General features: G+C 38.7%; 6 protein-coding genes across 6 annotated transcripts; 2 read left to right on the top strand and 4 right to left on the bottom strand.

The window, feature by feature from the left end:
* Position 1: 1 nt before the first annotated feature.
* LOC146888478 (uncharacterized) lies at positions 2 to 1,321 on the bottom strand. The gene is made up of 3 exons (XM_085669715.1): positions 1,059 to 1,321; positions 721 to 858; positions 2 to 206 (listed from the first exon to the last, which is right to left on the bottom strand). Exons 1-3 carry the CDS (start codon positions 1,119 to 1,121, stop codon positions 72 to 74), a joined length of 336 nt encoding a protein of 111 aa, XP_085525841.1. The 5' UTR covers positions 1,122 to 1,321; the 3' UTR covers positions 2 to 71.
* Positions 1,322 to 5,798: 4,477 nt separating this feature from the next.
* Positions 5,799 to 6,341, bottom strand: LOC146888477 (uncharacterized). The gene has a single exon (XM_085670120.1). It carries the CDS (start codon positions 6,339 to 6,341, stop codon positions 5,799 to 5,801), a length of 543 nt encoding a protein of 180 aa, XP_085526246.1.
* A 159-nt stretch (positions 6,342 to 6,500) lies between these two features.
* On the bottom strand, positions 6,501 to 7,622 carry LOC146888476 (uncharacterized). Its single transcript, XM_085670119.1, has one exon. It carries the CDS (start codon positions 7,620 to 7,622, stop codon positions 6,501 to 6,503), a length of 1,122 nt encoding a protein of 373 aa, XP_085526245.1.
* A 1,425-nt stretch (positions 7,623 to 9,047) lies between these two features.
* LOC114174577 (uncharacterized) lies at positions 9,048 to 11,102 on the bottom strand. The gene has a single exon (XM_028059412.2). It carries the CDS (start codon positions 11,100 to 11,102, stop codon positions 9,048 to 9,050), a length of 2,055 nt encoding a protein of 684 aa, XP_027915213.2.
* Positions 11,103 to 16,091: 4,989 nt separating this feature from the next.
* LOC114174096 (eukaryotic translation initiation factor 3 subunit I-like) lies at positions 16,092 to 19,962 on the top strand. Its single transcript, XM_028058847.2, has 8 exons — positions 16,092 to 16,486; positions 16,561 to 16,776; positions 17,543 to 17,670; positions 17,757 to 17,876; positions 17,993 to 18,082; positions 18,447 to 18,533; positions 18,638 to 18,717; positions 19,676 to 19,962. Exons 1-8 carry the CDS (start codon positions 16,303 to 16,305, stop codon positions 19,749 to 19,751), a joined length of 981 nt encoding a protein of 326 aa, XP_027914648.1. The 5' UTR covers positions 16,092 to 16,302; the 3' UTR covers positions 19,752 to 19,962.
* Positions 19,963 to 22,719: 2,757 nt separating this feature from the next.
* Positions 22,720 to 25,653, top strand: LOC114174022 (ADP-ribosylation factor 2). Its single transcript, XM_028058754.2, has 7 exons — positions 22,720 to 22,954; positions 23,373 to 23,542; positions 23,931 to 24,001; positions 24,089 to 24,208; positions 24,788 to 24,906; positions 24,989 to 25,070; positions 25,337 to 25,653. The coding sequence occupies exons 2-7, from the start codon at positions 23,395 to 23,397 to the stop codon at positions 25,340 to 25,342; spliced, it is 546 nt and encodes a 181-aa protein (XP_027914555.1). The 5' UTR covers positions 22,720 to 22,954; positions 23,373 to 23,394; the 3' UTR covers positions 25,343 to 25,653.
* The last annotated feature ends 710 nt before the right edge of the window (positions 25,654 to 26,363 follow it).

The raw sequence follows: 26,363 nt of genomic DNA, 5'->3' as shown, positions 1-26,363 counted from the left end.
GCCATGGACGAAACCAAAGCTTATCATCGAAGAACATTAGTACCGTACTAGTGGTTGTAAAGTAGAAATATTCATTGATACATTAAACAAGAAAAACAACCATTTTCATTAATAGCTTTGATTACTGTCTCTCTGGAAAATCCCATGCCCACAAAATGATGAATCATATTGGCATGTTTAGCACTCGAGCCACTAGCAGAACTCTCCTAAACAAAACACAGAACACTTCAACGTTAGAAAAAGAAATGCAAGATTCAAACTTTCTCAAACATAAACAACAATGCATTTCTTTTGCTTGATTCTGAAGAGAACAGAAGCAAAAAGGACAGAAAAGATGAGTTTAAAGAAAGAAAAAAAAAACATTTTTTTCCTCTCTATTTCCTCCTTGATAATTGAGTAATGATTAGTGGGAAACTTTTATACTCCAAATGTTTCTTTATATCACTACTATCATATTATATGACCCATTATACAAAGATTTTTCCTTTTTCTCTCACTAAGTGTCAAATCATTCTTACTCCCCATGGAACATTCTTTTCAAACAAAGGGTGTCCCCTATTAAAAAAAAAAACAAAAAGGGTTATACACAAACCATCATACATAAGATTAAACCATAAAAGCCCTTTGGTTCTTCTATATAGCACATGATGTTTAGAACTTCAGAGCGATGAAAGCCTGAAACTTGGAAAATTTATTGAGGCAATTGGATGCAGGATTTACCGTCACACTTTGTTCATGGCTGTCATCACTTGGTTCACTATAATTGATCGAATCAGAGGAAGGTACTCCAAACACCTCAATCTCATCATCAGTGTTCCAATCAATATGGCGATTGGAAGAGCTACTACCTTCTGAATCCTACAAAATTTTTCAACCAATAACAAAGGAACGAGTGCTAAAAGATTAATCAATATTCTAACTACCAAACCAAAAGTGTTCAAAAATCCAAGGTTAATGGCAGAAGAACAAATAAATCATCGGATGTTAAGAAAAGCTTGAATGGGTATGATATAGAATGAGTAATGGATGATCAACTTCAGGAGGGTACATGAAAATACCATGTCTTGAGAGCCCAGTAACGAGTGAGAACTCTGCACCAACAAGTTCTTGAAGTTTTGCATGGCACTATCACAGCATCAGATAGAGAAAGTGAGAACAAGTAAATAAAACTGTTCGTGTTTCTTCAAATTAGTAGTAAAAAGAGTGAAACTTTGAGCCAGACAAAACAATAAGGCTACGAAAACCACACTGTTCCGTTGGTATAAAACTAAAGAACCAAGTAAAAGAAGAAAGATTCGTTAAAAAGTATAATGTCTGGGAAACTGCACTGTTCCATTGGCATTACATTGAAACTGAAGGAACTGAAGAAAACGTAGAAAAACGAACTAAAGAAAGAAACGTTGCTAACACGTAACCGTGGAACTGAAGGGAGCGTGAGAATGACAAGGTCAAATGAGAAACATGTTTTGGATTTATTTGTTTGTGAGTTGAAACAGAAGAAACTGAATTGGGTTGCTTTTAAGGAACAGAGAAAGAGAAGCGAAGAGTCTCTCCAAAAATTACCCATTTTTTCAGAACAAGATTTTACACATTCTTTCTTGCACACACTCTGTTACATTCATTAACACGAGCGCTTACCGTTACATCTCATATTTTGTGAAGTTTATTAAAAACTGCAAAACTACGTGGGAATATGCAATGTAATACTAGATTCGTTTGTCGTAGAATTTCATCTAAGAAATTAGGATTACCATTTAATATATTTTTTTATTACGCAATGACGAGAGAAAACTTCAAATTTGACTCTCCAGTATTATACAGTGATATTGCATCTACATTTTGGCCTATTATGTGATTTTTAATGAATTTTCTTGAGTAATAAAAAAATGTATTTGAAAAATATATAGTTCTAACATTTTTAAAAAATTTAAAACATTGTTAAAAAATTGTCAATTCGGCACTAATATATATATTTTTATTGTGGGTTAACATTTATTAAGAAAAAATATAAAATTATGACTCGATGTTCGTTACAGTAAGATTACATAATTTTATGATTTTAAGATACATTTTAGTAAATAGTGAAGAGTATATGGGATAATAGTGTTTCGGAGTAGGGGCCAAGTGCCTGCTAAGAACCTCTTCGACCTGCACTGCCTTCTTCCACTCCTGTAACTTCAGCGAAATCCACTCCTGACGATCGGGGTACCTGTCTAAAGTACTCTGATGCTTAAGTTAGAAAGGACCGATCGGTGTATCAAAATGTCTGTTGCAATAAATGCGAAATTAAGATCCTTACCAACCTACCTTTGGGCCCTGTTATAGTTTTCTGTGTGGGCCTGTGATTAGGGTTCCTTAATCACGACCCAATGATCTTTTAATCAGGATTATAGACTTGTTTAACGTTAATTAACTCGATTGATTGGCTGTCTGATAATGCGATCGATGGCCGCTTGGCCGGGTTAGTTATGCTGTTTTCGATAAATAAAACCTTTCATGAACGTCTAGCCGACCGACTGACACATTCGAGGGACTTCAGAAGTCTAAAGAGATTGATCGACCGAGGGTTGGTTCATTGATTGTGTTATAGTTAGGTATTACACGTACTTGTTCAATCGACCGGTATGCCATCGAGGGTTCGTGTCGCTCGACCAGGTGCAACCGATGGGCCGGTGGGCATGAACATGATTTGTTCATGACTTACTTGTTTAACCGTTTAACCGAGAGTCTTATAGTTTAAAGATCGCCCGGCTGGTTGATTGAGCCCATTCGACCGATGGTCTAACAACTTATTCTTAGGCCGTTTGACCGTTCGATGTATAGTTTTTCAACATTGGCCGATGGGCCTAAGAATTAGATTTGGCCGCTTGACCGAGGGACATATAGTACACAAGCCCCCCCAGCCTCGAGCGATGGAGAAGAAGCAAAGAGGTTTACTAGAGCCGTTGTGCCGATTGACCGTCCGTGCGTCCCAACGGTTATCTTGCATCGTAGATCGTGCCTAGCAGTTATGATTTGAAGCGTCGCGACGTATGGACCGTCGATCTGAATGTGATCGTAGGGTTCTGGGATTGCCACGTGTCCCATGGTCCCCCCTATAAATAGGTTTGTGTGGCTGTCGTTATTTTCACGTTTTCCTTTCTCTTTCTAGCCGAATCTCCGATCGTCTTCTCTTGCTTGCAGGTAAAAATGTCTTCCAGCGCATCGAGTTCAGATGGTCTGTCGGGTGGAGCGGTCGGGTGGTCTGGGGGCGCCGGGTCGGTTTCCGCCTTGTTTGGTTCGTCCGAGTCGGGGACTTCGCTCAGGGGAGTGTCGAGCGCAACAGGTTCCCCAATCCTCCTAAGTGGCAGCTTTGATGTCGAGCCACCGGTCGCTGAGGCGGTAGAGCAGGTCGCTGTTTCTGACGAGAGCGGGGACGTCATAGGCATCGACGTCCGCGACGAGGGGGAGGAAGCCGATTTGCCGGAGATACCAGGATATGACTGGGCTCCCTATGAGTCGCGCACACTCGCGACAAGGTTTCGCTGGGGCAACGACTTGGGGGATCTGGTTGAGCGGACCAGGATTTTCAGCGACGAGGTAGAAGATGGGTTCCTTCGAGTCAAAGTTTGCGCCGGCAACGAGAGAGTGTGCCACGGGAAGGGAGAGGCGAGGCTAGATTTCTTCTATGTGTATGCCTGCCTCTTCCATGACTTGGGTTTGACCGTGCCGTTTGCCGATTGGCAGATGGCAGTCCTCCGTCAGATTCAGTGCGCACCGACGCAGATACACCCGAACGCGTGGGCGTCTATGCAAGCGTTCGACGTTCTATGTCGGGCGGCCGGCCTGACACCCACCATGCCTTTGTTCCTTCATTTCTACAAGACTCGACCGACGGCCTCGAAGGGTTGGGTTTCCTTCCTCGGGGCGAACAAGAGTTTGCTCACCCTCTACCTCGCCTCCTACAAGGGTTTCAAGACCGGCTTTTTTAAGGTCGCGATTCCTGGCAAGGGGAGGAGATTTATTTTCGATGAACAGAATCGACCGAAATTTCCATTATACTGGACGGCGTTCCCCCTCCTACTGATGCCTGGGCTGAAGAGCGGTTGACCCCGGCCGAGCGGGCTGACCTGGTCGTCCTCAAGACCTTACCCGACAAGATCCCCCGCGACCGCTGATCCAATGCCTCCGCTCCCCGGATTTACCGAGGGCGGTTTATGGTTAGTTGTTCTGATCTTCCCGATCGTTACTTTGATTGCAGTTAACTTATCTTCTTTTTGTTTCGCAGAAATTATGGCCCGGACGACCGTTTCTAACACCGAGTTTCTAGCTCGCGCCAAGAGTCGGCGAAGGGAAGAAGATGTTCCTGAGGAGGTGGCGCCTCTTCAGAGCGTTCCTGCCGCACCTTCCACCGGTCGCGCTCCTGCAGCAACCGCTCCAACCGGGGCTTCTGGTGTCGTTTCAAGACCTCGCTTCATCGTGAAGCCTCCCGGTTCGGGCGCTACTGCTGCTGCTGCGGACAAGGGGAAGAAATCCAAGACAGACGACTCCCCAACCGGCCGGCTGTCCAAGAAGCGCAAGAAGGGGGAGACATCTGGATCCCTGGCTGGCGCGTTCCTCGACGGTGATGTCCGCCTTGACGAAGAGGTCTCCCTCCAGCTGGGACCTCGAGTGACGGATGCACTGAAGGATGTGTCCGAAGAGGAAGCCCTTCGGACAGCCCGGGAGCTTACCCTTAGGCTTGCAGCCTTATATACTAAGTTTCCTCGCCCCGCCCGGAGCAGAATGAAGAACTTAGAAAAGGAGCTGGCAGCGGCAAAGACAGAGCTGAACGAAGTAAAGGCGTCGGCACCTGACCTGAAGCCAAGTGTGCTGGACTGCTAAAGGCCGCCGACGATCAGGCGAAGGCTGAGCAAGCGAAGGCGGGTGAAGCTGCCGAAGAACTTCGCAAGCTTCAACGACGCTTCGACGATCTGACCTTAGAGCATATGGCTGCCGCCGGATCGGCCTCAGACTGGCAGAAGAAGGCGAAGGAGTTCCAGGCCGAGCTGCGAGTGGCCGATGAGCAAGTGTTTGCTCAGTATGAGGCGGGCTTCCAGAGTGCCGTCGATTTGGCGGTCTTTTACTACAAATGCTCTCCCGATCGGTTCGATGTGCATATGGGAGTAGTTGACGGGAAAATCGAGAGGGTATTTGACCGACTGGACGAGGTCAATGACCCTCCTACAGAAGATTGATTTTTATTTTTATTTGTATATTTTGATATAACCGATCGAACCCGATCGATCCTTCGATTGATCGCATTCGCTCGGTTATTAGGTTATTTTTTGACAAACACTTGTGTAAATTTTTAGCTCCCTGTTTATTTCATCTGTTAGCTCTTTCCTGCTTTCGTTCGTTTATTGTTTGACGTTGGCGATCGGCCGTACTTCTACTGTTTCTTAGCGCTGGCGATCGGTCGTGTAATTGTTTAACTTGCTAATTCTGTTTGGCTGCGCTTAGTATTAAACTGACCAGACGACCGGCGCGCGTTTGTTAGTTTCTTGTACAGCTGTTTTGATTATCTATTCTGTATGGTTGACCTTTGTGCGCTCAATTTTAATGTTTAGATCGTTGGTGTGATACCCCGATCGGCTGGGACAGCTCGTGTCACTTATTTACCCGTAGGGTTAGTTAGATCGTTTAGATCGGTGCTGACGGAGTGGGACTTCCTCTTAGAAGTCCGCATCTCCTCGGTCAGGCTTTGCTCGGGTCCCGTAGGGAGCCCCATTGGTTAGCTGGTTAGAAGAGGTTGCGTGAAACGCTCATTTTATTCATAGTCAACTATAATACATTTTGAGGTGCGATGCGTTCCACGTGTTAGGTATTCCTTTGCCGCTCAGATACTCCAGCCGATAGGCTCCGTTCTGCAGACTCTCGGTCACGCGGAGCGGGCCCTCCCAGTTTGGCGCTAGCTTTCCTTGTGTCGACTTCTTTCGGGCGTCATTGGTTTTCCTCCATACTAAATCTCCTTTGACGAAGCTTCTTGGTTTGACCTTCGCGTTATACCTTTTAGCCACCATTCTCTTGCATGCTTCGGCTCGCACGGCTGCTCGCTCTCTTCGCTCGGTCGTCCAGTCTAATTCCTTGCGCAGTCGTCCGCAATTCACCTCGAGATCTTGCATTTCCCGCCGAAGAGTTGGCTCCCCTACCTCGACTGGCAGCATGGCGTCAGTACCATATGTCAGGTTGAAGGGAGATTCCCCCGTCGTCCCGTGCGACGTGCACCGATAGGCCCAAAGGACTTGTGGCAGCTCGTCAACCCATGCTCCTTTGGCTTGTCCCAACCTTTTCTTCAACTCAGCCACTATAACCTTGTTCATGGCCTCAGCCTGGCCATTGGTCTGGGGATGCTCGACCGAGCTGGTCACGTGCCGTATTCCCACTTGCTTATAGAAGTCCTTCAGCTTCTTGTCGATAAACTGACGGCCGTTGTCGATGATGATCGTGTGGAGGAGGCCAAAACGACATATGATGTTGCGTCAGACGAAAGAGTGGACTTGCCGAGCGGTGATGTTAGCCAAAGCCTCTGCTTCGACCCACTTGGTGAAGTAGTCCACTGCTACGAGTATGAATTTCTTCTGCGCTCGGCCAACCGGGAAAGGTCCGACGATGTCCATGCCCCATTGAGCGAACGACCATGGAGCTGTTAAGCTATGTAACTCGGTCGGAGCCCTCTTTACATCATTTCCATGGGCTTGACATCCTTCGCACTTGCGTATCATGGATTCGCAGTCCTGTTCCATGGTCGGCCAAAAGTATCCTGCTCGGAGTATTCCCGCTTTCATCGTCCTCCGACCGGTGTGCATTCCACAAATGTCGTTATGAACCTCGTTCATGACGTACTCCGCTTCGTCTGCTGATAAGCACTTGAGGAGCGGCGCTGTGAAGCCTCTCTTATATAGATCTTCTCCGATGATCACGAACCGGAGTGCTCGTCTTCCCTCAGTCAGTCTGATCTCTTCGCCAGCCTCGCATCTCTTTAAAAGTTCTCGCACCTCCCCGATCCAGCCTGCCGACCGATCTGCTGCAGCACATTCTCCTGTTGGTCTCATCAGGGTTTGCCTGATGATTGTCTTCAATTGGCCCTTCTCTTTTCCTTCCGCTAGCTTAGATAGTCTGTCGGCTCTGGTGTTTTCCGCTCGGGGGATGTGATGGATGGTCACCTCTTCGAATTCTTTCATGGCTTCAACAACTTTATGATAGTACTGGAGCAGCAAATCATCCTTAACCTGATATTCTCCCAGTACCTGTCCTACCACAAGTTTCGAATCGGTGTTGCATTTTAACTTCGTCGCTCCTAAGTCTTTTGCTAGCCTTAGCCCGGCGATCAGCGCTTCATACTCTGCTTGATTGTTCGAGGCTTTAAACTTGAACTGCAACGAGTGCTCAACCGTGAAGCCGTTTGGTCCTTCAATGACGATCCCCGCTCCAGCATTACGCTTATTCGATGACCCGTCCACGAAGAGAGTCCAAATATGTTCCGATAGGGGGATCGATCCTTGGAGCTCAGCTGCAAAGTCGGCCAAATGTTGCCCTTTGATGGATCCTCTAGGTTCGTACTTAAGACTGAACTCGGATAACTCGACCGACCAGGTGATCATCCTACCAGCTAAGTCGGGCTTCCAGAGTATTTTGGCAATGGGATGATCGGTACGGACAATCACTTGGTGACTCTGGAAGTATTGGCGCAATCAGCGCGCGGCCGTCAATAGCGCCAATGCTATCTTCTCTATCTGCGGGTACCTCGTTTCTGCGTTCTGTAATACTCGGCTGATGAAATAAACGGGCCGCTGCTCCGAGGCTTCCTGTACTAAGGCTGCACTGATTGAGTCGTCCGATACTGACAGGTATAGTTGCAGAGGCAATCCTTCTACCGGTCGGCACATTATGGGAGGATTACTGATCATCTCCTTTATCTTCTGAAACGTCATCTCACACTGATCGTCCCATTTCTCTGCTGTTTGCTTCTTCATAATTTTCAGTATCGGCCTAACCTTCTCCGTCAGCCTGGGTAAGAAACGTGCCAAAGAGGTCAGTCGCCCCATCAACCGTTGGACCTCTTTCAGGTTTTTTGGACTTCTCATCTCGACAATAGCGGCGCACTTGTTCGGGTTTGCCTCTATGCCTCGGGCGGTCAGCATGAAACCCAGGAATTTCCCTGCCGGCACCCCGAAGACACACTTCTCAGGGTTGAGACGCATATTGTACTTGCGCACCTGGTGGAAGACCTCCCTGAGATCGCGTGCATGATCGTCGGTTGTTTGGGACTTTACGACCATGTCGTCAACATACACCTCCATAGATCGACCGATCTGCTCCCTGAAGACCCGGTCCATCAGTCTCTGATACGTTGCTCCGGCATTTTTTAGGCCGAACGGCATGACCTCATAACAGAAGTTGGCCCGGTTGGTGATGAACGCCGTTTTAGCCCTGTCCGGGCCATACATGGGGATCTGGTTGTACCCTGAGTAGGCATCTAGGAAACTCAAGAAGTTGTGTCCTGAGGCTCCATCTACCAGCCTGTCGATGCTAGGCAGCGGGTATGCATCCTTCGGACAGGCTTTGTTGAGATCCGTGAAGTCTGTGCACATCCTCCACTTCTCGCTCGCCTTCTTCACCATGACGACGTTTGCCAACCACATGGTGTATTTGATCCCCTTGATGAAACCCGCTCCTTCGAGCTTCCTGACTTCGTTCTCGACCGCTTTCCTCCGCTCCTCTCCCATTTTTCTCTTCTTCTGCGCAACCGGACGAGCTTCTCGGAAGATGGCCAACTTATGGGACATCACATCTGGGTGGACGCCAGGCATGTCTGTGCTCGACCATGCAAAGAGATCTTTGTTCTCCAAGATCACCGTCTTGAGGAGGTCTTCGTCTTCAGCGCTCAGGGCTCCCCCAATCTTGGTGACCTGTCCTGGTTGGCTCCCGATCGGGATCTCCTTGGTCTCTCCTTCTGGTTGCAACCGATCCTCCGTGTTCGTTCGGGGGTCTAGGTCGGTCATCGCTACTTTCGAGCGGTGCTGTTTTCACAGGCGACTATAAGGAGTAATCCTCAATCCCGCGGCATAGCATTGTCGGGCGACTTGTTGGTCCGCGTGCACCGTGCAAATTGTCCCTCTGTCCGACGGGAACTTCATGGCTAGGTGCAGGGTAGACACGATCGCTCCGAAAGCATTCAAACAGGGTCTCCCTAGCAATACATTGTACGAGGTGTTAGCTTCAACCAAAAGGAATCTAACCCTTACCTCTCCGTCGTCCTTCCTTGAGCCGATCCTCGTACGAAGGTCCACATATCCCCTCGTGTCGACCCGCTCGCCCGAGAAACCTACTATCTGCTCATTGTATGGTACAATCAGGTCCTCGGAGAGGTTCATCCTCTGGAAAGTCTTCCAGTATAGGATGTTGACAGAGCTTCCCTGATCGACCAACACCTTCCCGATCCCATACTCGGCCACCTCTATCGAGATAACCATCGGGTCATCATGATCGGGATCGGACGCCTTGAAGTCGTCGTCCGTGAATGTGATGGGAGGCATCGAACGGATCTTCCTCTCGACCAGATGAACCGACTTCAACGCCCGAACGTGCCTTTTGCGAGCTGCGGAGCTCGACCCTCCTCCGGCGAACCCTCCGGAGATGGTATTGATGTATCCCCTCAGGGGTCTATCATGGCTACGACTGCGGCTCCTTCTCGGACTCCGATGTGATCGGGATGGTCCTCTCCTTCGTTTCTCGCGCTCGGGCTCCCTCTTCTTCTCAGATCGGGATGGGGGGACTCTCCTCGTCGGGCTTCGGTTCCTCACCGGACTCCGCGGGGGACGATCTTGTCGAATGTATTTCTTCAAGTGCCCCTGCCGGATGAGCTCTTCTATTTTGTCGCGGAGCGTGTGGCACTCTTCGGTGGTATGCCCGATTGTCCGATGGTACTGGCAATGTTTACTGCCGTCGGCATCGGGTGGCGGAGACTTCTTCCTAACCGCGGGGAGCGAATCGGCGCTCAAGGCCTCTTGCAGGATCCTGGCCCGGGGAACAGCCAGAGGAGTGTAAGTTGTGAACTTTGGCGGCTTCCTTTCGGTGGGTCGGGCTACGGGTTTGCTCGGTCTAGGCGTGATCGGTTTTGGGAGTGCAGCATCCTCCTTCTCCCTCTTCTTTACCCTAAACTCCTGCATATCTTCCATCTGTATGAATTTGGCCGCGCGTTCCCTCATCTCCTCCATCGTCTTCGATTTCTTACGGCTTATCTTGTCCGCAAAAACTCCCGGCTGGAGTCCGTAAGAGAAGTGATGTCGCGCGATCTCGTCGCTGAGACCTTTTATCTTGACCGACATCCGATTATACCGATCTAGGTAACTCCTCAGCGATTCCCCATCCTCTTGTCGGATGTTCACCAGATTATCGACCGTCAGAATGGCCGGTTTCAGGGGCGCGAACTGTGTGCCGAACCTTGCCTTCAATGTGGCGAACGAGTCAATACTACCGGCCGATAGCTCGGAGAACCACTCCAACGCCTCCCCAGTCAACGAAGTTGAGAAGACTCGGCACCAGATGGGGTCACTGACGGCGTGAAACATCATCTGATGCATGAAGACCCGCATGTGATTGTCTGGGTCGGTCGTGTCGTCGTACTTGTCAAATGTCGGCATTTTCCACTTCTCCGGTAGCGGCGTCTCCAAGATATACGAAGTAAAGGGGGAGGATCCCGACGCGGGGATCGGTTGGCGCGATGGGCGGCCCCCGTCGTTCGCCCCTGAGCTCTCCGCCACCGTGCGTGACGAATTTCCCCTTGAAGCCTGTGTCTTCTCAATCCGAGCTGGTTGTGATTGCTCGTGTCTTGTAGGGGGGAGGCGACTCTCTACCCGTTCGGCGTCCCTGTGCTGCTGTACACGACTTAACCTGTTTGGGTCGGGTACGGTAGGCGTCGACGGGATTCCTTCCTCCTTCTGCCTTAGGATGGCATTCTCCTCTCGTAAAATTTGCATCTGCGCTTCATAATTCCTCTGCATCTCATCCATCCTCTGTTGCATCATCCTTATCATTTCTCTAGTGTCCGCTTGATCATCAGCCACTCTTCCTCCGTCCATGTTGCTGTTTCGGTTCCTCGTGGTCACCATATGGGTATATTCTCAAAGAAGACTGCTCGGCCCCACGGTGGGCGCCAAAATGTTTCGGGGTAGGGGCCAAGTGCCTGCTAAGAACCTCTTCGACCTGCACTGCCTTCTTCCACTCCTGTAACTTCAGCGAAATCCACTCCTGACGATCGGGGTACCTGTCTAAAGTACTCCGATGCTTAAGTTAGAAAGGACCGATCGGTGTATCAAAATGTCTGTTGTAATAAATGCGAAATTAAGATCCTTACCAACCTACCTTTGGGCCCTATTTATAGTTTTCTGTGTGGGCCTGTGATTAGGGTTCCTTAATCACGGCCCAATGATCTTTTAATCAGGATTATAGACTTGTTTAACGTTAATTAACTCGATTGATTGGCTGTCTGATAATGCGACCGATGGCCGCTTGGTCGGGTTAGTTATGCTGTTTTCGATAAATAAAACCTTTCATGAACGTCTAGCCGACCGACTGACACATTCGAGGGACTTCAGAAGTCTAAAGAGATTGATCGACCGAGGGTTGGTTCATATATTGTGTTATAGTTAGGTATTACACGTACTTGTTCAATCGACCGGTATGCCATCGAGGGTTCGTGTCGCTCGACCAGGTGCAACCGATGGGCCGGTGGGCATGAACATGATTTGTTCATGACTTACTTGTTTAACCGTTTGACCGAGAGTCTTATAGTTTAAAGATCGCCCGGTTAGTTGATTGAGCCCATTCGACCGATGGTCTAACAACTTATTCTTAGGCTGTTTGACCGTTCGATGTAATAGTTTTTCAACATTGGCCGATGGGCCTAAGAATTAGATTTGGCCGCTTGACCGAGGGACATATAGTACAAATATGATAGATAATAACGGGTATAGGAAAGGACCATAGTCTCTAATTAAAGCTTATTAAGAATTAAAATATCGTAATATTCATTACACAAAGAACTAGACTGGTACAAATTTATAATTTAGACAAATTTAATTAATTGTATAAAATATATTAGAAAAAAGTGCATTAAAAAGTATGATGGCATTTTTTTAAAATTTACTTAACAGTAATAATATAATAGATGGAAAATCCCTCTTGCTAACAATTTCCATTTTCATAGTTTCAATTAAATTAGATTTTCAACTTTTAAGGTACATTAAATATTCGCTTAATTCCAAATTTTGATCTTCAAAGTTTGATGTAGACTTATAGAATTTTATGAGTCATATTACAATATGAAATATTATGGGTCATATAATTATAGTATGAAATATTGTGGGTGTTGAGATTTTTGAGAGATTATGAAAAATATGAAAGATAATATATATATATATATATATATATATATATGATAGATATAAGAGATATGTTAGAAGAGGAACTTGTTATTTTATTCTATTTTATTCATACTCTCTCTCTCTCTCTCTCTCTCTCTCTCTATATATATATATATATATATATATATATATATATATATATATATAACAAAATATAAGATATAAGTAATTCATCTTGATGAAGTTGAAGTAGACCAAAGCAATGTTACCTTCAATTAATTAGAAAATGTTATCAACATCAATGTCAACCTGAGTGAGTTGAAAGATTCCATCAATTATAAATCAAACTAAGATATTATTTACCTTTTGTCGCATTTTACAAAATAACTAATCGACAATCACACGTTAATGAATTGAAAACAATCCTCAAATAACTTGATGTGTTTTTTTTATAAAAATAAATCATAAAATTATTAATCCGATAATTTTTTTTAAAATGTAGATTTATGCGAAATACAGATTTAAATTAACAGAAACTTGAAGAAATGTAGTGAAGAAAGATGATGTTTCAATCAATCACCGAAAATAACGTTATCATGGTGAACATATCAAATTAAACTAAAATATATTAACAATTTGGGCCGTGCTGTAATTGATTTCCTTAAACAAAATTTCGAACGTTCTGGATGAAAAAGAATAATTGAAAAACAAAACTTATTTAACAGGGTAAAATTAAAAGGAAAATAAATAAAATAGCATAATTTCAACTATAGAAAAAATTATATATAGAAAAAGAAAAATGTCAACAAAGTGCTTAAAAAGAGTCCATACATTATTCAGGTATTATATTTATATATATCATCCACACAAAAGTTCAAATTCTTTCTTCCACTCTAAGAAAAAGCTTAACGGATTATTTATAAACTAATAAGCTATAAAAAAAATATATAAGTTAACAATCACAAAATTTATTAGCTGAATTTTTCTATCATATTAAAAAAAATCTTACAAATTATGAATTCTATCGATTAAATATCGTAATAATCGTGTCGTAGAAGTCCTTACAAAAATTGACACACTAAAATAAGTAAAATGAGAAAATCCTTGATTAAAAAAAAATTATTAACTTGTCTAACAAAAAAAAAAAGAGACATTGCACCGTAAAATTGACTTTTAACCAAACTCACTCCTAACTAAAATATGTGACATACTTTTACATTCAAAAATTTATATATATATATATATATATATATATATATATATATATATATATATATATTCACATTTGTTTGATTAATTTAATGTTTTAGATTATAGTTACATGTTTAGCATTAAGGTGATAACGTCACCTTTTTTTAATTTAAACATTCTTCAATTGTGTTTTATTATTTTGTATATTGGATCTAACATTCTACACTTATGAAAATATAATTAAAATTTTAAATCAACGTATATAATATAAGCTACTTTCTTTTGCCCTAATTTATTGTTACAAAGTCTTCTAACTTATCACATGTATTTTTATGTCAAGATCGTCATAATCAAATTACAATCCATGATAATATTTAAAATATTTATACAGAAGACACATATTTATGTGATTGATTCACTTGTGATCCGTATATTTTTACGAATTCATATTCAGTTAATTCATTATGTATTTGCACATATAGATATTGCTAGGGATGGCAATACGAGCTGGGTTAGCCCGTTTAGGTCTGACTTATATAAGGTTTGCACATCGTGAGTTAGTCTGTTTCACTCCGCACAATTTATGCAGGCTGAAATCATTGACCTGCCCCGTACATCATTTGAGTCGTAGGCTGGCTGGCTTTTTTAATTTTTTTAATTTTTCAAAAAAAAAAAATTAATTCTTACGATAAAACTTTCAATGTTTAAAAGTTGAAAATTTTTAAGAAATTCACAAAATTAAGTAAAGACTTTGGGAAGTTGGATGATAAATTGATAATTCAACATTTTCATCATATTCATACTATGACATACACAATGCATTCTTTAAATTTTAGCACATTAAAAAATACATAATACTTGTCTTTTTCAGTCATATAATAATTTAAAACGTTAATGCAATAGTCTATAAAAAAAGTAACTAATATACATAAGTGCAAGTTTTTTTTTTTTGGTTGAATATGTTTTTGGTCACTCGAGTTTCAGTGAAATTTAGAATTAGTCCCTCATTGAAACTTTTGACCAATTTAGTCCTTCATATTTAAAAATGCGTGGATTTAGTTCTTTTAATAAAATTTTGTTAAGTTTATTTGAAACGTTTCAAACACCTTTTAATTTGGTTAAAAGGACTAAATGTGTACATGTCTAAAGATGAAAAACTAAATTAGTCAAAAGTTTTAAAAAGGGACCAATCCCAAATTTGAGTGAAACTTGAGGGACCAAAAACATATTTAACTCTTTTTTTTATGCGGACTTGCGGACCGATCCACACAGTATTCACGGCCCGCGGACTTATGCGTACATGGTTGTGACAGGTTTGTGAGTTCAACTTCTAGACCCGCCCGCATAATTTGTGCAAGTCAGACCCTAATAGTCACCCATAGACATTACTCACTAGATATATACCACAACGAATATTCACTAAAAAATATCTATAGATTTAAAAGACTATATAAAACTAGTATTGTAAGAAAATAACACTTTTACTTAAAAAGATTTATACCTTACTCAATATTGAAAGACAAGGTAAGAAAAAAATGATTTGAGAAACAAACATTCTAGATTTTTTTACTAGTATGATAGTTTTTAACATTTTAAATTTAGACGTATTTAAAATTGATAAATGGTAAACTTATCATATTATTTAATAATTGTTTTTATCTACAAACTAGTGGAATAATATGTTCGTTAGATACTGTGTCTATTTTTCCATAATAATACAAATTTAAATATTTAAATACAATAACGAAGTTAGGTAAACTATTATTGAAATTTAGATTGAAACTAAAAGAAAATGTATGCATAAAAAAAAATCATTTCATTACTTTTTATTTTATCTTATAATATATTATAAAACTTCTCGTAATTTTCCGTCAAAATAAAAAAATCTCAATCATATATGTATTGAAAATAATTATAAAATATTTCACTTTTTATTGATCATTATAATTATAGAACATATTTTTAATCCTTATGAGTAACTTTTTTAGATGATAATCTTGGTTAAGAAATATGAATATAAAACAAGGTAAAATAGGAAATTATAAATCAGTTAGAAGCATCCAATCTCATTTTAATAAATAATGGATAATAGATAATTGATAAAATTTTGAAATAACATATTATCCGAATATTAACATAAAAATATAGAAAAATATTGTATGTTAATTTCTTTAATATTTTAAAATTAGGTTCAGTTATGCATCCAATCTCCTATACATTTCCAAATTCTATATACTAGCTATACTTTATTTTAATTTGTATATACAATATCGTTTTAATATCTCTTTTGTTTTCATATTATATATATATATATTATTTAACCTTTTTAATTTTATTCTACAAATTCATAAAAGTTACAAATATATTTTTCCGAGTTAATTAATGAATAATTATAAGAATAAAAAATAGCTAATTAATGGTTCGAAATAAAGAAAAAATATACATCATTACTCATGTATTTGCAAATAGTTTTCAATTAATTTACTTGTGTGATTTGTAAGTGAAATAGCGAACTCTAAGCCCCCGAGACACACTGCATACCCTTACCTTGTGCGTGCCTGCGTTCTGCGAGTAGCGGCTTTCTCTGCCGCGCTTCTCTTTCTTTTGCCTCAAATCTCAAAACCCTTCCCCAAACACCTCTTTCAGGTTTCGCGTTTCACGTTTCAGAGGCTTCACCTTTCACCACCGTTCTCAAATTCGCGGCACCGTAAAACCCTAACCGAAGATGAGGCCGATTTTGATGAAGGGCCACGAGAGGCCACTCACGTTCCTCAAGTACAACAGGGACGGCGATCTCCTCTTCTCCTGCGCCAAGGACCACAACCCTACTGTCTGGTTCGCCGACAACGGCGAACGCCTCGGCACTTACCGCGGCCACAACGGCGCCGTTTGGTGCTGCGACGTCTCAAGCAAGTTTCCTATTGATTTCACTTTCAATTCAGCTTTTCAAAATTGTTTCTCACACTGATTGTTAATGGTGCAGGAGATTCTGGACGACTCATAACGGGGAGTGCGGATCAGACCGCGAAGCTATGGAACGTGCAGAGCGGTCAGCAGCTGTTTACCTTCAATTTTGATTCTCCGGCGCGGTCTGTCGATTTTTCTGTCGGGGATAAGCTCGCTGTCATCACCACTGATCCTTTTATGGAATTGCCCTCTGCAATCCATGTCAAGCGCATTGCAAAGGATCCCTCCGAACGTAGCATTTTTTTCCCTTGCTGATCTACTGTTTGTTTTTATAGATTTATTGAGAAACTCGTGTAGAAGAAGAAAATACAGAAAATATGAGCATAGATAAACAATTTTTTCTTAAGCAGTTTTAGGGGAAATAGAAGGAGAAGAAAATGAAATAAATTTCTTCTTAAGCTAATGCATATCTTAAAAATTAGATTTTAGAGAAGTTATCTGAAAACTGTTATAAATTAGTTTATCCATAAACTAAGTATTATAGAGAAGTTTATTTCATTTTCCCTTCTTAGATTTGTTTTTCCTCGATGTGCTTACGGAAAAATTTGTTTTTACAGATCTTTAGGGTTTGTTTGGACGAATTTCTGCAAAAGGATTTATAGAAGTGATAATCAAGAAGAAAATAAAATGATTTTATCTACTTGTGCTCAAGTTAACATAATACAGAAATTGAACAAACTATATAACGAGTTTTACGAATTAGCTTATGTATAAACTGCATTTTTCTTTTCTACAAGTCTTTATGAGGAACTTTGTCCAACTAAATAGATTATGTATTATTTAAAAACAGCTTTTAAGAGAAGTTGTTTCAGAAAGTTTCTGTGAATTGGTTTATACACACTTTAGTTTTAACCTGTGGGAAAATTTACTTTTGTCTAGCTTCTTATTTTTTCACATGTAAGTGTGTGATTAGATGTTTAACCAATGGAGACTTTAGTTTCTTTGGTCTCAGCTACTATATCTATTGCTGTGTTAATTCTAATGCTTGGTTTTCTCAGAGACTGGGGAGTCTGTGCTTCTCATTAAGGGTCCTCAGGGACGAATAAATAGAGCTGTTTGGGGACCACTCAACAGAACCATCATTAGTGCTGGTGAAGATGCTGTTATTCGTATTTGGGATTCTGAGGTGACTTCACTTCCATTTTACCGGACACTCTTCTTTCCTCTACAGTTTGGTAACATTGTTACATCATTTCTCTCATTTATTTGCAGACGGGAAAATTGCTTAAGGAGTCAGACAAGGAATCTGGCCATAAAAAGACAGTGACATCACTTGTCAAGTCTGCGGATGGTTCACACTTTCTTACAGGCTCTCTGGACAAGTCTGCGAGGGTACTAACTTTTTTTTTTCCGTGATTTATTTTTCTCGTTGATTCTCATGTTTTTGTTTTCTGAGAGTTTATTTATTTTTACCTAACCATTTTTTGTTTGTTTAAATTGTTAACTAGCTTTGGGATACTAGAACGTTGACTCTTATCAAGACCTATGTCACAGAACGGCCAGTCAATGCAGTTGCAATGTCGCCACTTCTTGATCATGTATGTATATGTGCATTGTAAATAAGTTAACCTTGTGTTGTTTGTGATATTCTTTTCGTTTACCAATGCGAGTAATTTTTAGTAGATTGAAGTCTTTATCCGTGAAATCAGTGTCCTATCATTTTTGGAACTTGGTTGAATTTATTTTCATTACCATGCTTTCTTGGTAGAGATTTATTCCTCAATCCACATAAGGCCGATTCTTGCATATTAGCATTGGTATCTAATTTACGAACTAAATGTTATTCCAATCTATTTCATCCTTGCTATCACTTTTATGTACGTCTTCTATTTGCTTTAGCTTCCTTCTGTTATTCGGTCCTATGCTTTTTGTATGATTTTCTGAATTCCATGCCCTGTCTAGGTGGTACTTGGAGGTGGTCAGGACGCATCAGCTGTTACAACCACTGATCATCGTGCTGGAAAATTTGAAGCCAAATTTTATGACAAGGTATGTGTTTTTTTTTTCTTCGTATGCTATATTTAGTTCTCTAACGATATAAAATTTATACTCATTTGTCATTTTATTTAATATTTGTATTTTTATTTGATTAGATTCTTCAAGAAGAAATTGGGGGCGTGAAAGGGCATTTTGGACCAATTAATGCATTGGCCTTTAACCCTGATGGAAAAAGGTATATCCGGTGTCCTTAACCTCCCTCTTGTATTGCATCATCACTTAACTTTCATTCTTTAAACCTACCGTTTGTTGTTTTGTTAGAGAAACCAACAACCATGATTATGTTAAACTAATTGGTAAAATGGATGTGCACTCTCTTTATCAAATAACTGTTTAAATTCTCAGTAACTGGTGTTTACTTTGTGCATAATTGTCGAATGTGTGGTTTAAAAATAAACACTTCTCTGTACCTCTATGGGGGATCCACTCCATTGATCAATCAAAGCCCCATATTTTGTGTGATTGTTCATAACCGTATAAAGTCTACATTTGAACACTTGGTTATATGCAGATCAATATTTTTATATGAAATATAGCCTTGAATGAAGATGCCTAAACTTCCGACAGTAGTTATGGTGATGTCATTAGATGTAGAGCGCATAATCTGATATTGTTAGATGTTGGAAGAATGTATAGTCTTAGATGTAGGAAGAATGCATAATATGGTGATCACATGAAGTGGTTCTGATTTTGTGATTGATCATGAACTGATGAAATTTTTATATTGAGTTGTCTCTTGCCTAGTAATATCATCACTATTTGCCCTTAATTAGAAGGAACTTTTAAATTTATGCTGCATTATGTATTTGTTTTCTGTATTATACAACTGTAATTGTCATAAACTGAGTTTGAAGATACTCCTTGCATTTCATAATTAGCTTTCTAAAGATTGAACAATGTTGTAAGGTAGCACATTTATTGTGATTGTATTGTAATTTCAAATCATATGTTGCAAATGCAGCTCTCCACTTATTTTGCATGACCTTGGTTGGCATCTTTCTTCAATTATCATTATGTCTCAGAATATCTAATAGTTATGACTCGACATTGCACTTTAGTGTTACTCGTTTCTGAATAACTGTTTGGCTTTTTCGTTTACTGGTCTTGTTAAATACAAACTTTTTCTTTTGTAGTTTTTCAAGTGGAGGTGAAGATGGTTATGTACGGTTGCATCACTTCGACCCAGATTATTTCAACATCAAAATATAATGCTGGATGATCCGTCGTTAATATTAGATGTGGTTCCTAGAAGTTAGCTTTTAGTTTCTTTCAACTAATATGAAATGCCGATATGATTATATGTTGGTAATATGGAGGGAATTATGAATTAAATTATGCCTTTTTGTTTTATGCTGTATTAACTTTAACACTATCAATTTTGGTTTGAGGGAAATTCATATTGAAGGAGTTTTTCTTTGAACGTCATGATTTTGACAAGATTTTAAGTTTGGATTTGGGAGTAGAGTTGTCAAACACGGGTCAACCCGACTCGGGTTGGATGAGCCACGTGATAAATTTGTGTTGGTCTGGATAGATTCATATTCTAAATAGACTAACTTTTTTGGGTATGGTCAGTTCCTATTTGACTTTTAAGTTATATTAATGAAATAAATTTTAATTTTAGATATAATGATTTATTATGTAATACAAATACACGTATATGTTTTAATAAAATATTTTTAGATATACTTATTATTTTATAAAACAGGACTCGGGGTTGGTTTGACTTAAGTCTATTTAAGTTGCAGCAAGGTAAAAGATGCATGGTTCAATTTAACCTACAAGTTTTTTGGTTTGGTTTGGTCTATTTTAGGAATTTCTGGGATTAGATTTAGTCAGGTTTATTTTAATATCTCTAAAATGGAGTGAGAGTTAGTTATTTCAGCTTGCTTTAAGTTAGTAAACCTGGGTTTAACTTGCTGGGATTAACTTGCCTTGAGTGGGACGGTTTGATCCACAAATGGAAGTGTTAGGAAACATATAGTCCTTTCAAAACATTAACAATTCATGACATTATTTAAAGCTTTACTTTGTTTGTCTAGTGATTGTCGCTATCTCTGCCAAAATAATGAGGTTTGTTTTTAACTTCACTGAATGGAATGAAATCGGTGTTATCCAGCTATATTCTTCACTTAAAATAGTGTTAAATTTGATTAATTGTAACTTATTCGTTTTTTTAATACTTTTGTAAAAAAATAAAAGTGTGAAAAAGAAAAATTACTTAGTAGGCTCGGTGGACCGGTCCATTGGCCTGCAAGGTCGATTCACTTTATCATTTTTGGCATGATAAAAGGAAAAGTAATTTTATAAGAAATTTAAATTCACTGTTGATGTTTTTAATAGGTAAAATTATCCATCTTCACATGCCTTCTCCCATTTTTCTAGTGTAAGCCACGTGAAGACACAAAAAACATGTTTAAGTATCTGTTTCTTAACAATTTATAAGGATAAGTTATAGCTCGATAAAATAAATAATATAAGTTAAAAATAATATTTTAATTTTTTATATGTACTTGTTCATAATTTTTATTTGTAAGCATTATGGTATTCCTTAAAATTTTTAATTTGAAAGTGGAAGGTTCCTAGAATGGAAAAATATGGGTGAGGAGATAAAGTGAATAATAAGACGATGTAGTGTAGTTTAGGAAGACCAAAAGATATAAAACATTTGATAGAACTTGAAAAGGAGTATTTGATGTTGCTTTATGTTCTCACTTCTTATGTAAATGTTTGGAACTATAGTGCCAAGTGGTTAGGTGGTTATAATTGTGTAGTATGCTTAGAGTCAATTTTTTTGTGACATTTATGTATGGGTCTTGGGTGTAGCAATATCACATGGTCCATATAGCATTATCACAAAAATAAGAGTGATATCCCAAAAAGAATGTTTGTAAAGTGTGAAGTGAAGATAAACCAAAACAAATAATACTACTTGTAATGGAAAAATGGACAAGACATTTACCCAAATGCAACCAATTAAAAGTTGTCTACACTTCACTTGGCTGGTACTAACTTTTGTCAGTGCCAATACAATTCATCGTATTTGGGTGTTTAATTTTATTCCATATCATTATAATCTATTTTTGTTTTTGTATAAAATGATAACTTTAGTGCAAATACTAAAAGTTTGACGTTTTTTGTACAAAAATTTAAGGTTGAAAAATAAGTTGGTAAAGGTAAAGTAAACAAAGATTTTATATATTAGTAGGGAAACACGTGATTCCAGGGTATCTGTATTTGTTTTTTAATTATAGATAATTAATTTAATTTAAATAAACAGTTATTTAAAAAACTAAAATGATAAAAATAATTATTTTAATTTAAAAATCATTAACTTTGAATAAATGGCAAAGAATAAAAATGATAAAATGAATATTTTAATAAAATAATAATTATTTAAAAGATAAAATTAGAAAAAATTGCACACATACAAAAATAGAAATGTATGTAATAATTAAAAATGACTAATATAAAAAATAATATGATAGAATGATTCATTTGGACCGGTACTATGATATTTTTTATATAAATATACTTACTACTCATTCATTAGTGTTGAATCTTCTTAATCCTCCTCTATTCAAGAAGAAATCAGTGATACTCTCAATAACTTAAATATTAAGCAATATTAATTGAAATCATTTTAGTATAAGTTTGTATAAGTTTTTCCCTTCTTGTATCTTGTCTAAAATAATACTGAGGTATAATTGTACTTTTGTTTCCTATAATTTTGTTCTCTATTCTTTTTTGGCAAGATAAGTTCTTCCTTTTTAATTATCTTAAATTTTAATTCTTAATTTATTTTTTTGTTATTTTGATCCTTATTTAAAAATAAAATATAGATTTTTTCTTTTGTAAAATATAAACATTATAATTATAACTAAGTCTTATTTTTAAAGACTGTTTAAATTTCTATTAACTTAATATTTTGAAATAAAATAACTATTGCATTATATATATATATATATATATATATATATATATATATATATTATTGTTAGACGCATCATTAAAATAACCACACACATGAACTTGATATCAGCTAATTAATCACATATTTAAAGGTTCTAATTATTAATTATTTAACTGTATTATGGTACTGGGCATCTCTTTTTGTGGTTCTAAAACTTATATTGAGATTGCACACTAACATATTTTTATACAAAATCAATTATTATTATTTTCAAAAGCAAAACAGCATAATACAAAGGTTCGAAAGAATTAAGAATCCAGAGAATCGCTTTTGTTATTATATTTATTTTAAGTAAAAAGATGGAAATACTCTCTTATAAGATCTATTCTCGTTGACGCTACTCTCTCCATCTCGCGTTGCTGCAAAGCATTCTTCGTTTCTCTCTCTCTCTTTCTCTCTCTCAGCGATTTCTGCATACACGAACGTTTCATCTCCGACGGTAACAATCTCAAACATCTCGTACTCTTATTTCCGTTTTTTTTATCTCTTCATTCTTCATATCACTGGAATCCGATTTTCACTTGGCACTTTAACTTCCGATTCAATCACTGTTATCCGTTATGCTTTCGCCTCTTCGTTTTGCGGTTATTCTCTCTATGCTTTGATCCTAGATTTTCTGGATCAGTCGCTCCGGATCCTTTTGTTGTTGAAGTTATTATTATTCTGTGCGATCTGTTTCGATTTGCATGCTGCTGTCTTTTGTGGTTTAGTTTGAGATCTGGTTGAATCTGGTGTTGTTGATGTGACTGTCTGTTGATTTGCGGAAGGAACTGTACTGTTTGATGTGGTTCTCCTTTTCGGTTTGGAGATTTGTTTTTGTTTTATAAATTGAAAACTTGTTTCAACGGTGAAATTAGGGATCCACAAGCTGAAGGAGAAATGGGACTGACATTCACGAAGCTTTTCAGTCGGCTTTTCGCCAAGAAGGAAATGCGAATTCTGATGGTTGGTCTTGATGCTGCTGGTAAGACCACTATCCTCTACAAGCTCAAGCTCGGAGAGATCGTTACAACAATTCCTACCATTGGTGAGTTTCTGGACTCTGTTTCTCTTTTTTCCTCGCTTGGTTCTGTTTCTGTTGCTATATTCTATACTGTTGGTTAGATACTCTTTTATTTTTACAATATGAGTAACTTCGAGGTGATTCATGTGGATGATGGTGGAGTGTGATAAACGTGGTTCTAATCTGTGAGGAAACCTTCAAAATTGAATACTCAGATCTTAAATTGTTTGGTGATTGTGTGGTGTTTAACGTGAGATCCTGGATTTAACTTGTCCTAACTTCTAACCGCTGTAAATAATCTTCAACGGCAAACCATGTTGTGATGTGGATGTCGTTCTACTCTTTAGTGTGTCCAGACAGCTAGAATGTTATGATTATGTTGTATATATGTGTTGACGGTTTTTTGTTTCAGGGTTCAATGTTGAGACTGTAGAATACAAGAACATTAGCTTCACTGTTTGGGATGTTGGTGGCCAGGACAAGGTGAAAATTTTGATTTTTATGCATCACTGTACTTCACAAAGAATGTTGGTAGACAGAGACTAAATACTTATGTTTTTTGCTTTGCAGATTCGTCCCTTGTGGAGGCACTATTTCCAGAACACTCAGGGTCTTATTTTTGTTGTAGACAGCAATGATAGGGACAGAGTTGTTGAGGCCAGAGATGAGTTGCATAGGATGTTGAATGAGGTACTTCAGTTAATTTAGTTTGGCCTTTCATGCCATGTCTTCATTTTCAAGTGTTTTAACGTTAGATGATAACCTGCCATTGTGGGAATTCATTCGTCTACACAAGGTTTGGGATCACATAGGGATCAAAAGAAAGGGCCTCTAAAATTAGTCAAGGTATAAAGGTTTTAGAATCATATTATAATTAATATTCTTTTAATGTAGTCTCAAAATGTTCTGAGACTTCATTTGGGGTTTTGAGGAAGGACAGACATTAATGTTTGTTTCAAGCAGGAAATGCAAATATTTTTGCTGTATCTATAAAACTCTTATCTTGTGAAATAGCATTTATCACTGCTGTTAAAATTTTTTTGGCTGGACCGTAATTTCTGACAACAATTGTATATTGATGTTATTATGACATATTTTGGAAATTGAATGACTAGTTCTTTAGCCAGTCTCCTGGGAAATTCAGTGCTTCTAATTGGACAGACTTCCATGGCTAGAATTATTAGTTTCCTTTTTCTTTTACTTTCTGTTTTATGTATTCTCATGATGAAATTATAATGTTTAAAATGTACGTTTTAATAATCTTTTCAGGATGAACTGAGAGAAGCAGTATTGCTTGTGTTTGCCAACAAACAAGATCTTCCTAATGCAATGAATGCTGCTGAGATTACCGACAAGTTGGGTCTCCACTCTCTCAGACAGCGCCACTGGTAAATATGATTTTAGGAACAAAGCCCTTGTTTTGTATTGATAGGTATCATACTGTGATCTAACTCACGTATGGTTTTCCAGGTACATTCAGAGCACCTGCGCAACCTCTGGAGAGGGCCTTTATGAAGGTCTGGACTGGCTTTCCAACAACATCGCCAATAAGGTAGCTAATGATCTTTTTTCCTCGTTTACAGTAAAAAAAAAAAATTTAAACAATGCGTAGTGAAGAAAATAATGTTTAGTTCATTGGAAGTGGTAGCAAAAGTTTGGCTCTATGGTATATTCTCGTATTTTTTTCCTTCTAAAAATGGCACTACTAAAAGTACTTCTTTGTTACCCTTCCAAGTTCCTAGTTCGTTTAAAAATTAATGAAAATTTGTACGTCTTTAATGACTTAGCTGATTTTTCCCTTTTTTTTTTCCTTCACAGGCTTAATGCCTTTGGGAGTCTTGCGGATTGGTATTCTGGATGCAGGGGTGAACATTATCTAGCTTTTGTTTCTTGGTCCTCTTCCGAGACAACTCAAATATGTGTTCATGTAATGTGGTTTAGGACATCTCGTGCTAAATGTAGTAGGAATTTGTTTCTTGGGATGTGTAATACTCTGAGCTTTCTGTTGGGTTTGGATGAAATGTCCATAACTGTAATGGAGATACTAATTCAATGCGCCACCAGGTTCTGATTTATAGTTTTATTTTGGTTATGTATCTTTCATATATTGAGTATGAAATGGGGATTTTTGTTTATTTTTTTGTAAGTCCATACTTAAATTTTTGTTCGTTGAAGTATTCTTTGGGGATTAGGCTTAGGCATACATAATGTTCGATTCGTGGATAGCATGGGCAATGAGCTTAGAACTTGCTATACCCGAAAGATATAGCTGAATCTCAATGCAGAAGATATTTAAGTTTTCATTTTATCCTGTTGATCATATTTTCTCGGCTAAGGTACCGGTCTTTTATGAGATTCCTCTGTCTAAACTATCAACCATTCATGATCAAAGGAGTTTCTAAAACGAGTAAAAATTTGGGGGTTGTCTAATAATTTTCTTTCTAGTGAGTCATTGATTTGCATTCGTTAATTTAGCAATGTTGGTGGGAGGCATAATTCTATTGGTTTTTCTTACTTCCCATGTTTTTTAATTAATAGTCCAATTCGCTACCCCCTTCTCTTACCGGTTACAACATTTGTTAAAATATATACTTTCAACATTTGTTTATTGTTTACAAGATATGTTAAAATATATACTTTCGTAATTTAAATATTGTATACTTTTTTGCCTTTTGGGCTTCCATTATAGATTGGCTATAGAAATTTTACAAGGTGAAAAAAGGATTACTACTTTTCTTTTAAAAGCAGAGCATAGATTGTGCTTTTACAAGGTTGTTGGGACTAAGATAACTCCACATGCATTTATGTATTAGTATTCTATATATTTTATAAAAGAAAAATATCT

The sequence above is a fragment of the Vigna unguiculata genome, chromosome 2, assembly GCF_037176805.1.
Source record: "Vigna unguiculata cultivar grain cowpea cultivar isolate G323 ecotype 2 chromosome 2, ASM3717680v1, whole genome shotgun sequence".
Lineage (NCBI taxonomy): Eukaryota > Viridiplantae > Streptophyta > Magnoliopsida > Fabales > Fabaceae > Vigna > Vigna unguiculata.
The sequence above is the reverse complement of the archived record's forward strand: the minus strand, read 5'-3'. Positions and strand labels throughout refer to the sequence as shown.

Coding starts and splice junctions, on each gene's coding strand:
- LOC114174022 (XM_028058754.2), top strand. CDS start 23,395: ATGGGACTGACATTCACGAAGCTTTTCAGTCGGCTTTTCGCCAAGAAG. Junction 23,543..23,930: donor TACAACAATTCCTACCATTG/GTGAGTTTCTGG, acceptor TTTTTGTTTCAG/GGTTCAATGTTGAGACTGTA. Junction 24,002..24,088: donor ATGTTGGTGGCCAGGACAAG/GTGAAAATTTTG, acceptor TTTGCTTTGCAG/ATTCGTCCCTTGTGGAGGCA.
- LOC114174577 (XM_028059412.2), bottom strand. CDS start 11,102: ATGGACGGAGGAAGAGTGGCTGATGATCAAGCGGACACTAGAGAAATG.
- LOC146888477 (XM_085670120.1), bottom strand. CDS start 6,341: ATGAACAAGGTTATAGTGGCTGAGTTGAAGAAAAGGTTGGGACAAGCC.
- LOC146888476 (XM_085670119.1), bottom strand. CDS start 7,622: ATGATCACCTGGTCGGTCGAGTTATCCGAGTTCAGTCTTAAGTACGAA.
- LOC146888478 (XM_085669715.1), bottom strand. CDS start 1,121: ATGCAAAACTTCAAGAACTTGTTGGTGCAGAGTTCTCACTCGTTACTG. Junction 859..1,058: donor TACTGGGCTCTCAAGACATG/GTATTTTCATGT, acceptor AAAATTTTGTAG/GATTCAGAAGGTAGTAGCTC. Junction 207..720: donor GCCATGAACAAAGTGTGACG/GTAAATCCTGCA, acceptor TGTTTTGTTTAG/GAGAGTTCTGCTAGTGGCTC.
- LOC114174096 (XM_028058847.2), top strand. CDS start 16,303: ATGAGGCCGATTTTGATGAAGGGCCACGAGAGGCCACTCACGTTCCTC. Junction 16,487..16,560: donor TTGGTGCTGCGACGTCTCAA/GCAAGTTTCCTA, acceptor TTAATGGTGCAG/GAGATTCTGGACGACTCATA. Junction 16,777..17,542: donor TGCAAAGGATCCCTCCGAAC/GTAGCATTTTTT, acceptor TGGTTTTCTCAG/AGACTGGGGAGTCTGTGCTT.